This window comes from Paroedura picta, chromosome 10 (genome assembly GCF_049243985.1).
Source record: "Paroedura picta isolate Pp20150507F chromosome 10, Ppicta_v3.0, whole genome shotgun sequence".
Lineage (NCBI taxonomy): Eukaryota > Metazoa > Chordata > Lepidosauria > Squamata > Gekkonidae > Paroedura > Paroedura picta.
In genome coordinates this window covers 2,314,648-2,328,736 of record NC_135378.1, presented here as the reverse complement: position 1 = coordinate 2,328,736, position 14,089 = coordinate 2,314,648, and the positions used below count along the sequence as shown (strand labels likewise).

Below are 14,089 nucleotides of genomic sequence, written 5' to 3'. Positions count from 1 at the left end.
CCTTCTTGAAGTGAGGCCTCCAGAACTGCACACAGTACTCCAGGTGCGGTCTGACCAGCGCCGTATACAATGGGACTATGACATCTTGTGATTTTGATGTGATGCCTCTGTTGATACAGCCCAAAATGGCATTTGCCTTTTTTACCGCTGCATCACACTGCCTGCTCATGTTTAGTTTACAATCCACAAGTACCCCAAGGTCTCGTTCACACACAGTGCTACCTAGAAGCGTATCCCAACCGGCAAGGCCAGCTCATAGGGAACCAAAAGTAAAAGGATTCAGATGTCTTTATACTAACGCCCGAAGCATGGGCAATAAAAAGGAAGAGCTGGAACTTCTCATGCTGATGGAAAGGTATGATCTAGTAGGCATCACAGAAACTTGGTGGAATGATTCTCATGACTGGAATGTAATGGTGGATGGATATGAACTGTTCAGAAAAAACAGAATAGATCGAAGAGGTGGAGGAGTGGCACTGTATGTGAAGAAAGGGCTTACCTGTCAGGAAATTCTAGTGAAGGAGAGCATATCTACAGTGGAAAGCATCTGGGTGAAAATAAGCGAGGGGAAAACAAACAGTGTGGTGGTTGGTGTCTGCTACCGACCGCCTGACCAACAAGAGGATGTGGATGCTGCACTTTGTGAGCAGCTTGAGAAAATATCCAAACGGCAGGACCTTGTCATCATGGGTGACTTCAATTTCCCAGATGTGTGCTGGGAAACTAACTCTGCGAAGCGTCCTCAGTCATGCAAGTTTCTGACCTGCCTGGCTGACAATTTCATTTATCAAATGGTAGATGAACCCACAAGAGGTTCAGCCATACTGGACTTAATACTGACCAACAGGCAAGAGTTGGTGGATGAGGTGAAGGAGGTGGGGACCCTAGGGGGAAGTGACCATGTCCTCATAGAATTCCTTTTGAGATGGGGAGCCAAGGAAGCTTGTAGCCAGACGCGGATGTTGGATTTTCGTAGGGCAAACTTTAATAAACTCAGAGATATGATGAGTGTCATACCATGGACGAGAATGCTGGAAGGGAAGGGAGCACGTGAAGGGTGGGCGCTACTCAAACAAGAGCTATTGCATGCTCAATCAATGACTATTCCAGAAATACGAAAACACTGCAGGAGCTCTAAGAAGACTATTTGGATGAACAGAGAACTTCAAGAGGAACTAAGAAAGAAAAGTAAAATGTTCAGGAAATGGAGGGAAGGACAGAGCTCTAAAGAAGAGTACCTACAGGTTACTAGGCACTGTAGATCAATCATCAGAAAGGCCAAAGCTGAGAGTGAGCTAAGATTGGCCAGGGAAGCCCATTGTAACAAGAAAAGATTTTTCAGTTACGGATGGACAAACTGTAACGAAAGATGCAGAGAAAGCAGAAAGGCTTAGTGCCTATTTTACATCTGTTTTTTCCCATAGGTCAAAGTGTTTAGGCACATCTAGAGATGGCTGTAGCCAAAGGATAGTGTCTGGGTGGCAGGTTCACATGCTCCCTACTAGATGCCTACTAGATCATACCTTTCCATCAGTATGAGAAGTTCCAGCTCTTCCTTTTTATTGCCCATGCTTCAGGCGTTAGTATAAAGACATCTGAATCCTTTTACTTTTGGTTCCCTATGAGCTGGCCTTGCCGGTTGGGATACGCTTCTAGGTAGCACTGTGTGTGAACGAGACCTTGGGGTACTTGTGGATTGTAAACTAAACATGAGCAGGCAGTGTGATGCAGCGGTAAAAAAGGCAAATGCCATTTTGGGCTGTATCAACAGAGGCATCACATCAAAATCACAAGATGTCATAGTCCCATTGTATACGGCGCTGGTCAGACCACACCTGGAGTACTGTGTGCAGTTCTGGAGGCCTCACTTCAAGAAGGACATCGATAAAATTGAAAGGCTGCCTCCGATTGTTTTCCTTCCATACACTCCCTATGTTGATCGTCTCCTTCCCCTTGTGGCTTTAGTTTAAAGCTCTCCTGATGAATCTCCCCAGGTTCCTGCCAAACACATTCTTCCCCAGTTTCGATAAGTGCAGTCCATCAGGTGCTAGTAGGCCTTCCTCAAGAAAGCCTATCCCATGGTCCCAGAAACCAAATCTCTCCTGCCAGCACCAACTACGCAGCCAGTGATTCACCTCTATTATCTTCCTCTCCCGACGCATTCCTCTTCCCTTGACAGGCAAGATTGAAGAGAATACCACTTGTGCCCCCATTTGAGAATCCACTAGAGCAGTGGTCCGCAACCTTTTACAGGCTGCGGACCGGCGGCAGCAGGGTGGGCGATTGCCCGGCTGCACATTCCGTGCATGCACGACCAGGCTGCGCATGCACACATATGCCACGCGCGGCCAAAAACGTGCATGTGTGCACGAAAGCGCCGCGTATGCGTACACGCAGCCCTGCTTCCCTCTCCCCCCCTACAGTAAGAAGCTTGCCGGGCCGCAAGCTTGCGGCCTGGGAAGTTTCTTACTGTGGGGGGGCGGGGAGAGGGAGCCACGGCCCGGTGCCAGAGCCTTTATGGCCCGGCACCAGGCCACGGCCCGGTGGTTGGGGACCACTGCACTAGAGCTTGCCTATAAGAAAAGAGCTTTGCAGCTACTCTAGTCAATTTCAAAAATAGTGTGGTCAATTTCAGGATTTATAAAATACTTTGCCAGTGTTCCTTTGTGTTCTGTTTCATTTAAGGAACTGGACTATAAGTACTTAAATGGAAGGCACTTACTTGATGCTACTGTGCAATTGCATAATTTTGTTTAAGTTGGATACCCCCCCCCCCCACACACACATAATTAGGGACATCATAAACTGCAGTTTTGGCTTGCAGCTGCAGAATAAGTACCCTGGAGAAAAAAGAAGGGTGCTTGCAGCAGACCCAGAGCCTGGAACTGCCTGTCTGGATCCTCTTGTGCCTTTATACTCGTCCTGCACTCCTGAACGAAGGTGTGCACAGACTCCAGTGAGCTGAAGCAGCCCCTCCCTAAGCAATTATTTGCTGTGCCTCAAGTCTAAGGATCAGGATTTTACAGATTACTCTGTTTGCCTTGGGTGGGCCTATTTTTTTCTGTTTTATACAAATAGGATCAGACACTTATGTGATTCTTACACTAGGCGAAATAATAGTCATGGGAAAGGAAAATATTATTTCTTGGGTCTGTGTTGTCCAACCTGTGGAAATACATCAGTACAAAGTTTTGCTGGGTGTTTTGCGTATTTTTAAATGATCAGGCAAATTTTACTCAAATCTTATACGATTTTCTGTATGGAAAACATGGACTTCAGTAATAGTAGCAACAACCATAAAGTTTATTATACCACCAACAAGCCTTTCTGGAACTCAATCAACAAGATGGACTTTAGGAATTACACATGTTTGATTTGTACGTGTTCTTTCAACAACCAGGATGTCGTCTCTGTGGCTAAATTAAGTGAGCCACTTTTTCATGGATATGTACATTCTCCCCATCAAACAAACAAAAGAAGAGTAACTAGTTATAGGGACAAAGGCTTTTTATCACTATTCATGCTAACCTTGTTCAACTCGTGTATCCATATTCCTCACTATGTATTTTATTTGTGATAATAATATGACTGCAAGATATGGCATTGCAATGGAACTTTGAGTTTGACTCCCTGTCCTTGGGAAGTGACCAGCAATCCCCTGGCAGGAATGTCTCACAGCTGTATGGAGCAAGCAACATGTGGGGAGGTGAGAGCCTTTGATCTCTCTACCAGCAACACTTTGGTTTCTCTTTGTAAAGTACACTGAATTCTCGGGGACTGATTGGCTGTTTTGACAAAGGATTATCATTGGCTGTATCTGGTTGTGACACAGTCTACTGATGTAACAGAACTGATTTTTGCTATATATTTCCTGTCAAAGATCATAGTCTGAGGAAGGGTGCTTGCACTCGAAAGCTCACACCTTGATTAAATCTTTGTTGGTCTTAAAGGTGCTACTGGACTGTGATTTTATTGTAGTTATTCTGCTAAATAGCCTGATGGGACAGACAAGAGCACATCATTTCTGATTCTTATATAATAATTACAAAAGGGCAGGTGATGGGTTAGGGGTTTCAGTTAGAGGCTCCAAACTTTCAGTGTAGCTTCTAAATACCCCCTCCCCAAGTTTCAATAAAATTGGAGCAGAGGGTCCAATTCTAGAAGAAGAAGAAGAAGAAGAAGAAGAGGAAGAGGAAGAGGAAGAAGAAAGAAGAGTTGGTTCTTATATGCTGCTTTTCTCTACTATGAGTCTCAAAGCAGCTTCCAGTCACCTTCCCTTTCCTCTCCCCACAACAGACAACCTGTGAGGGAGGTGAGCCTGGGAGAGCCCTGAGATTACTGAAGAAGAAGAAGAAGAAGGAGAAGAAGAAGAAGAAGAAGAAGAAGAAGAAGAAGAAGAAGAAGAAGAAGAAGAAGAAGAAGAAGAAGAAGAAGAAGAAGAAGAAAGAAGAGTTGGTTCTTATATGCTGCTTTTCTCTACTATGAGTCTCAAAGCAGCTTCCAGTCACCTTCCCTTTCCTCTCCCCACAACAGACACCCTGTGAGGGAGGTGAGGCTGGGAGAGCCCTGAGATTCCTGCTCCATCAGAACAACTTTATCAGTGCTATGGTGAGCTCAAGGTCACCCAGCTGGTTGCATGTGGGGGAGTGCAGAATCGAACCCGGCTCGCCAGATTAGAAGTCTGCATTCCTAACCATTCCTAACTACTACACTAAGCTGGCTCCTCTATGGGTACCCAAAGGGTACCCATCTGGCCTTAATTGTAGTCAATGGAGTGAAAGTAGAGAGACTAAATTCCCACCATAGGATACAATGGGGTGGAATGGGGTGTCCGTAGAATTGGACCCCCTGATCCAATCTTCTTGAAACTTGGAAGGTCTGTAGAGCAGAGGGTCTTCAAGCTACACTAAAGGTTTGGCATCTCTAACTCAAATCCCTCCCCACCCCAGCCCTCAGAGAAGACGGAAATGGCAAAATTCCCATTGACTTTCATGGTGCCATTGACTTTAATGGCTGAATTGCTTTGGAGAAATCCAAATCAGACGGCTGTAATTTGGCCATACAAATGGTGTTTGCTGCTTTGGACTGTATTCTGCTGATCTGTATTCAGCTGAAGTAGTGTGAAGTGTACATGCCTAGCTACTACATTACTTTCACCAAGTTCCAGATCATTTATCAATAAATCAAATACTACCTGCCCCAATACCGATCCTTGTGGGAACTCACTGCTTACTTTTGCCCATTGTCAGAACTGTCCATTGATTCCTGTCATTTAACCAGTTTTTAATCCGTAAGAGAATCATAGAATCATAGAGTTGGAAGAAACCTCCAGGGTCATCTAGTCCAACTTCCTGCAGACTGTAGGAAATTCACAACTACTTGCCCACCACAGTGACCCCAATTCTATGCCCAGATGATGTACTTCTCCCTACCCACTTACAATCTGTCTAAATTCAAAGAATTAGCATTTCTGTTGGCTAGACCTCTGCTTAAAAACTTCCAAAGAAAGAGTACCCACAACCTCCTAAGGAAGCCCTGTGTTATTCAACATATTTATAAATGATTTGGATGAAGGAATAGAGGGGATGCTTATTAAATTTACAGATTATATTAAACTGGGACAATCAAAAAGCCCCAGCTAACCAACAAGACATCTCACCTCCTGCCCCCCTTGCCAACTTCTTTCAATAATCAATCAGTCTGGCTCAATTCCACATTCTTGGCTGAATGTCATAGTCATCACTATCTTTAAGAAAGGAAAACCTGATATTCTGGGGAACTATCGACTCATTACTGGAAATCATAGGTAAGCTATATGCCAGATTCTTGGCCCAAATATTGACCACCTGGAGCAATGCAAATGGCATAATGAGACCTGAACAGATTGGCTTCAGAAAAGGAAACTCCATTTTAGATCATTGTTCAGTATTTGCCTTCTTGAGAGAAAAATATACAAGACCTGCAAAAGGGAAACATTGTGCAGCATTCATTGATTTAAAATCAGCATTCAACTTTATCCGTAGGGAATATCTGAGAGAAGCTAGATTTTCTAAAAATAGATCGAAGACTCCTATTTTTAATAAAACAACTTCACAAATGGCATGTGACAAATCCGGTATACAGCAGAAGGTGCACTTACAAATAAAGTAAACATCATTATTATTTTATTTATTACGGTCATTGACCAGCATTAAAGTATCTACAGACATACATTATTACAGTGTTTTAACAGGACATTCGGCATCAGGGAGTTAACAAAGGCACAAAACATTAATACAGCATTTTGACAGTCAGGTCATTCAGCATCAACAGTAGTCAAAGATTTCCGCACTCTACTGGCAGTATAGCAAAACTTTGCCACCATGTAAGAAACAGAATTATCTTTATCTGCAAGCAAGATGTTAATTAGATGATCATCTGTAAGTCCAGGAAACCTTGATAGCAAGGGCAAGATTAAACGGCTTCTGACAACCTTATAAAAGTCACAGTATAATATAATGTGGGCAATTGATTCAATTGTACCTGAATTGCAAGGGCATAATATGGGCACACGCTGCAGTCTTCCACTTAGCAGTGCTGATGGAAATGCATTGAACCGGGCCCTCGAAAAAGCCCATCGAAATTTAGTAAAGGTGATGTATGTTAGATATGGTGCAGTAGAAAATCCCTCCCAGGACTTTAGTAACCTATATGGGCTTGGGAGTAGGGCCATCTCATTTTGCAGCTCAATATCCATAAGTCATTGATAGACCAGATGTTTTGCTTGCCTGTGCCCCGTTTCTAATAGATGATCAGGGGCTAAACCTATTTTAAGAAGTTTATTAATTATTTCTGTACACCAAGTGGGTTGTGGGTTAACTGACAAGAAAGAAGGAATAAGGCCTACAGGTTGAAGATGAATTTTTAGCCAATAGTTAATTATTGTTATCCATGCCCTGGTCTCTACTTTTGTCAACCCTGCCTCCTGCCGGAGAACTACATTGGCTGTACACCTTGGAACATTAAAGAGGGCTCTTAGGAAACCTGCTTGAATTTTCTCTAAGGGAGCAAAATTGGAATAAGGGCCTAACTGGGCACCATATATAAGTTGAGCCAGTGATTTGGCTGAAAACAGTTTGATTGCAGCAGGAATGAAGCCACCACCCTTAGTTCGATAGAATCTTAAGATAGCCGCTGCACTCTTCTGAGCAGCGTCAGCTACTGAGTGAATATGAGCAGTTTGCTTTCCGTTATACTGGAAGATCGCACCAAGATATTTGAAGCATTTAACTTGCTCAACACAATGTTGGTCAATATGCCAAGTAAAAAATTTTGCCCTGTTGTTAAAGCACATAATTTTTGTTTTGGCATAATTGATAACTAGGTGTTCCTCCTGGCAATGCAAGGCCAAAACTTCCAAAGTCCTTTTCAGGCCTATTCTGGTCTGTGAGAGAATTACTACATCATCAGCATACATAAGTATGGGTAACCTTTTGTCTGCAAGTTTAGGGCATGAATGTCTGAGTTCTTTAGATGTTTGATTAATGCATCAATATAGATATTAAATTAAAAAGGAGCCAGAATACAGCCCTGTCTTACACCTTTCTGTGTAGGGATCGAGTTGGTTAAATGACCCTTTGGACTGAATCTGACACGAAGACTTGTATTTTTGTGAAGTTTATAAAGTAATAGCAAAAGCCGTTTATCAATTGTTGAGTTGGATAATTTTGACCATAGAAGATCTCTAGATATTGAATCGAATGCAGATTTAAAGTCAACAAAGGCCACAAAAAGTGATCTCTTACCAGAATGCACATACTTGTCAATTAAGTGCTGTAAGACTAAACAATGATCCATAACTGATCTGCCATGTCTAAAGCCAGCTTGTTCTTCTTCTAAGAAACCTTCCTGATCAAGCCAATCACACAATCTTAAATTAAGGTGTTTAGAGTATAATTTACTGATTGTGCTAAGGAGACTTATGGGTCTATAATTGGCCGGTTCTTCTCTACTGCCTTTCTTAAAAGATTGGAACTATGACTGCAAGACCCCAGTCTTGGGGAAACTGAGCTGTCTGGTCAATGTACGTGAATAAGAGGGCTAAAATTGGGGCCCACCAATCTACGTTTGATTTCAATAAATGGGGAGGGATGAAGTCACTGCCTGGGGCTTTCCCACTCTTTTTTCTTGAGATGCTACTGGTGGCCATTGTGGTAAACAATTAGCCGGAAAATCTAGTTGAGTATGTAATTGATGTTCACTATACAGGCTAGAGAAATAAAGTTCCCAAGTCTCAGCTGTGATTGTATTTTCCATATGACTTATTGCAAAGTCAGAGCAGGTAGATGTTAATTTCCAAAAGCCCACAGAGTCCTTGTTCTTGACAGATCTAATGATAGATGCCCAATTCTCATGGACTGCTGCTTTCTTTTTGTCCCTTAAAAGAGTTTTGTAGCCTCTCTTTTTTTATAACTTCTAATTTAGCAAGGTGAGATTGCTTAGCTTTGAAAGCAGCAAAGGATAAAAGAAGATCTTTCTTAGCATTTATACAATCCTGATCAAATCACTTTCTTGAGGGTACCTTTACAGCAGTGGAGGTTGAGCCAGGCCTAGATAGTAGTGGTTTCAGAGTCTGAATGAGTTCGTTATATACATTAAGGATGTCAAAACTGTTGTCTAGTTTTCCTAAAAATCTGGAGTGCATCTCTATGCCGTGCTCTGAATTAACCCACTCATTTATAGCATTATTTAACTGCCAATTCCATTTAACTTTTAGTCTCCCTGATTCTACTGAGCCATCAAGATGGCTGTAGACAGAAGTTCTAAGAGAAGGGGCCTCAAGGTTACAGAACAGAGTAAGAGGGAGGTGGTCACTTTCCGGTCTTGGGGCAATTACAAAATTTGTTATCCTTGTTGCCAGATCATGGGATACCATTACATAGTCTATAGTAGACAGTTTAGACCCAGACAAGAGGGAGAATTGGCCAGGGCAATCGCCTGGAGCAGCTCCATTCAGTATAAATAAGTTTAATTTATTGGCTGCCTGAGCTAAGCAAAAACCTGCTAAGTTGCTCAAAGAATCTAAGGAACCACGAGGGGGAAGAGTTGCTCACCCTCTGTGTCAAAAGGCCAAGAGGAGAATTTGTCTGCAAGTAGTGTGTTGTTGTATGGTGTGTTGTATGTATGGCTGCGAAAGTTGGACCATAAGGAAGGCCGAGCATCAAAGAATTGAGGCTTTTGAACTCTGGTGCTGGAGAAGACTCTTGCGAGTCCCTTGGACTGCAAGGCGAACAAACCGGTCAGTCCTAGAGGAGATCAACCCTGACTGCTCTTTAGAAGGCCAGATCTTGAAGATGAAACTCAAATACTTTGGCCACCTCATGAGAAGGAAGGACTCCCTGGAGAAGAGCCTAATGCTGGGAGTGATCAAGGGCAAAAGAAGGGGACGACAGAGAATGAGGTGGCTGGATGGAGTCACTGAAGCAGTAGGTGCAAACTTAAATGGACTCCGGGGAATGGTAGAGGACAGGAAGGCCTGGAGGATCATTGTCCATGGAGTCGCGATGGGTCGGACACAACTTCGCACATAACAACAACAACAAAGTGTGTTGTTATACCCCATCCTTAATAGTGCGGACTTCTAATCTGGTGAACTAGGTTTGATTCCCTGCTGCTCCTCCACATACAGCCGGCTTGGTGAACTTGGACTTGCTACAGCACTGATAAAGCTTTTCTGATTGAGCAGTAATATCAGGACTCTCTTAACCTCAGCTAACCCCCAGGGTGTCTGTTGTGGGGAGAGGAAAGGGAAGGTGATCATAAGCCGCTTTGAGACTCCTTCGGGTAGAGAAAAGCGGCATCTAAGAACCAACTCTTCTGATTTTATGGTGGGGGATTCTCTGCTCTACCCCGATCTCTAACAAGTCCCTGATGTGTGCCTGTGCCTCTCTAGAGAGAGAGAGAGAGAGAGAGAGAGGAGGGCTATGGAGATGGTGAGGGGTTTGCAGACGAAGTTGTGTGAAGAAAGGTTGAGGGAGCTTGGCCTGTTCAACTTGGAGAGAAGATTACTAAGAGGTGACATGATCACCGTCTTCAAATACTTGAAGGGCTTTCGTATAGAAGATGGAGCAGAGTTGTTTTCTGTTGCCCCAGAGGGTTGGACCAGAATCAATGGGTTAAAATTAATTCAAAAGAATTTTTGGCCAAACATCTGGAAGAAGTTCCTGACAGTTAGAACGCTTCCTCAGGGGAACAGGCTTCCTCAGGAGGGGGCAAGTTTTCCTTCTTTGGAAGTTTTTAAGCAGGGGCTAGATAGTCATCTGACAGAAATGCTGAGTTTATGAACTTAGGGAGATTGAGTGGGTGGGCAGGTAGTTATGTGTTCCTACATTGTGCAGGGGGCTGGACTAGATGACCCTGGAGATCCCTTCCAACTCTATGATTCTAACTAATGGAAGAAGTTCTTCTTGGTCTCCTTGCACCCAAATGGACTAGTGAGAGGCACCCCAATAGAACAAGTCAAAACATTTAAGTATCTAGGTGTTACCTTCCAATATAACCAGAACAGGCGCTCCCACTGCCAACGAGCTCTCAATCTGGCCAAATCCTCATCTTCCTTGATAAAACAGTTCTTTTTCTCTGTGAATGGTAACCACTTTATTCCTGCAGCAATTAAAATGTTTAATGCCAAAGTGATGTCCCAGCTCCTGTTTGGATGCCCCTTATGGGTTCCTGCCTTTAATAAATCTATTGAGGGTGTTCAATCTGTTTCCTATAGGCAAATTGCAGGGGTTCCCAATTGTGTCTCCTACCATGCCATTTGCGCAGAATTTGGCCAAATTAGGGTAGAGACAAGGGCCTGGATAGCTACTTTTAAATTCTGGGTCAGACTCTGACAGCCTTTTAACTTGTCTAAAAAGTGACCCTCTTAAATTTCAATGGTTCCAGGCTATTGAACAAAAATTAGTCTCCGTTGGCATCGATCTGAACTCCCTACTACCTCTGGAAGAAAAATGTATCTTCCGGATTCTTAAACAGAGAATACTAGACCATGAGCAGCAGGAACTCATACCTACCTAACATGGATAGAGAGGTTGTCGAGAGGCATTTAGCTGCACTGGATGAGTTCAAATCCCCTGGTCCGGATGAAATGCACCCGAGAGTGCTCAAAGAACTTTCCAGAGAACTTGCACAGCCCTTGTCCATCACCTTTGGGGCCTCTTTAAGGACTGGAGATGTCCAGGAGGACTGGAAGAGAGCAAGCGTTATTCCGATCTTCAAAAAAAGGAGGAAGGATGACCCAGGAAACTACAGACCAGTGAGTCTGACCTCTGTTGTGGGGAAGATAATGGAGCAGATATTAAGGGGAGCGATCTGCAAACATCTGGAGGACAATTTGGTGATCCAAGGAAGTCAGCATGGATTTGTCTCCAACAGGTCTTGCCAGACCAACCTGGTTTCTTTTTTGACCAAGTAACAGGTTTGCTGGATCGGGGAAATTCGGTTGATGTCATTTACTTGGATTTTAGTAAAGCTTTTGACAAGGTTCCCCATGATGTTCTGATGGATAAGTTGAAGGACTGCAATCTGGATTTTCAGATAGTTAAGTGGATAGGGAATTGGTTAGAGAACCGCACTCAAAGAGTTGTTATCAATGGTGTTTCATCAGACTGGAGAGAGGTGAGTAGCGGGGTACCTCAGGGCTCGGACTGGTACTTTTTAACATATTTATTAATGATCTAGATAAGGGGGTGGAGGGACTACTCATCAAGTTTGCAGATGACACCAAATTGGGAGGACTGGCAAATACTCCGGAAGATAGAGACAGAGTTCAACGAGATCTGAACACAATGGAAAAATGGGCAAATGAGAACAAGATGCAATTTAATAAAAATAAGTGTAAAGTTCTGCATCTGGGTCAGAAAAATGAAAAGCATGCCTACTGGATGGGGGATACGCTTCTAGGTAACACTGTGTGTGAACGAGACCTTGGGGTACTTGTGGATTGTAAACTAAACATGAGCAGGCAGTGTGATGCAGCGGTAAAAAAGGCAAATGCCATTTTGGGCTGTATCAACAGCGGTATCACATCAAAATCACAAGATGTCATAGTCCCATTGTATATGGCACTGGTCAGACCACACCTGGAGTACTGTGTGCAGTTCTGGAGGCCTCACTTCAAGAAGGACGTAGATAAAATTGAAAGGGTACAGAGGAGAGCGACGAAGATGATGTGAGGCCAAGGGACCAAGCCCTATGAAGATAGGTTGAGGGACTTGGGAATGTTCAGCCTGGAGAAAAGGAGGTTGAGAGGGGACATGATAGCCCTCTTTAAGTATTTGAAAGGTTGTCACTTGGAGGAGGGCAGGATGCTGTTTCTGTTGGCTGCAGAGGAGAGGACACGCAGTAATGGGTTTAAACTTCAAGTACAACGATATAGGCTGGATATCAGGAAGAAATTTTTCACAGTCAGAGTAGTTCAACAGTGGAATAGGCTGCCTAAGGAGGTGGTGAGCTCCCCCTCACTGGCAGTCTTCAAGCAAAGGTTGGATACACACTTTTCTTGGATGCTTTAGGATGCTTTGGGCTGATCCTGCATTGAGCAGGGGGTTGGACTAGATGGCCTGTATGGCCCCTTCCAACTCTATGATTCTATGATTCTATGATTCTATACCCAGCCTCGAGTCTGCTCACCAGCATTCTTTGGCATCGCTATGTAGAGAAATACTATGCCTACATATTTGCATCTCCTTGATGTCCCACCCCTGAGAAGAGCTTTTCTCCTGGCACGAATGAATGCTTTCCCCTCAAAGGTCTTAGAGGGAAGATTCCACCATACCCTATACCATGCAAGACTCTGTCCGTGTGGTTCTGGCTGCCCTGACTCTGTCTCACACATTTTGTTAGACTGCCCCTTATATGAGCAGTGTCGGGATGACAGCTTTGTTGCCTTGCTGGGAAACAAGCCTTCTGTAAGTAAATCTATGACCTTGCAATTTCTGCTCTCTGACAAAGACCCAGAGGTAACCATTTTAGTTGCCAGAGTTTTAACTAAGATGTTTTTATAATATGCTGCTTACCTTGTATTTTATCTTTTATAGTTTATTTAATCATTTTAAGATCTGTTTGGTTATGTAAGCCTATTTTATTATTTTGTTGAAATTTTAAACCCTATTTTTATATGTCTTATACATATTTTATGCCAATAAAAGGTTACTGACTGACTGACTTAATTAAAGAGTTGTAGAGCCTCTTGTGGCGCAGAGTGGTAAGGCAGTCGTCTGAAAGCTTTGCCCATGAGGCTGGGAGTTCAATCCCAGCAGCCGGCTCAAGGTTGACCCAGCCTTCCATCCTTCCGAGGTTGGTAAAATGAGTACCCAGATTGCTGGGGGGTAAACGGTAATAACTGGGGAAGGCACTGGCAAACCACCTGTATTGATTCTGCCATGAAAACGCTAGAGGGCGTCACCCCAAGGGTCAGACATGACCCGGTGCTTGCTCAGGGGATACCTTTACCTTTATAGAGTTGTAATTAAATTAATTAAGAGGAGGTGGCTAAGAGATTAGTTGTTTAGAGGGGTTCTTACATGCTCTTCCTTTCATACTCAGATTTTGTTCCAGAATTATCAACTAAATGTCATCTTTCTCCAATGCTTCTGTGATTACAACGGTAAAGATGAATCGACACTCTACTTCCCCTGGCCCACAAGAAGATCAAGGAAAGAGCAAAGTAGAGAATGAAGAGTCAGGAGCTCAACTGAACATTTACACAAAAGCACAGGAATTCTTTCAGATTTGTGATGTGGAAGGCAAAGGGTTTATAACTCGCCACAACATGCAGGTAAAACAACACAATCTTAATTTATCTTGAAATTTTAATTCTAATTAACTTTGATGTCAACTTTGGTCCAAAATTCTGTTCAATTTTCTCCGTGCAGGAAGAATGTATTGTACACAATCTCTAAACAGAGCCCTGTCTGAGAGATATAGGATGATAGCTATGGCGTAGCTTGATATATAGAATCATAGAATCCTAGAACTGGAAAGGCCATACAGGCCATCTAGTCCAACCTCTGCTAAATGCAGGATCAGTCTAAAGCATCCAGCCACT

General features: G+C 43.3%; 1 protein-coding gene across 6 annotated transcripts in view; it reads left to right on the top strand.

Moving 5' to 3' along the window:
* Positions 1 to 13,635: 13,635 nt before the first annotated feature.
* The window catches only part of CRACR2A (calcium release activated channel regulator 2A), a 93,110-nt gene continuing 92,656 nt past the window's right edge, over positions 13,636 to 14,089 (top strand). For all 6 annotated transcript variants that reach the window (XR_013225094.1, XR_013225096.1, XR_013225095.1 and 3 more), the window contains exon 1: positions 13,636 to 13,819. Coding sequence is in view for 2 of the 6 variants with exons in the window: in XM_077301798.1 (XP_077157913.1) it covers positions 13,655 to 13,819 (165 nt within the window). In the remaining 4 variants the exon portion in view is untranslated. The remainder of the gene's footprint in view (positions 13,820 to 14,089) is intronic.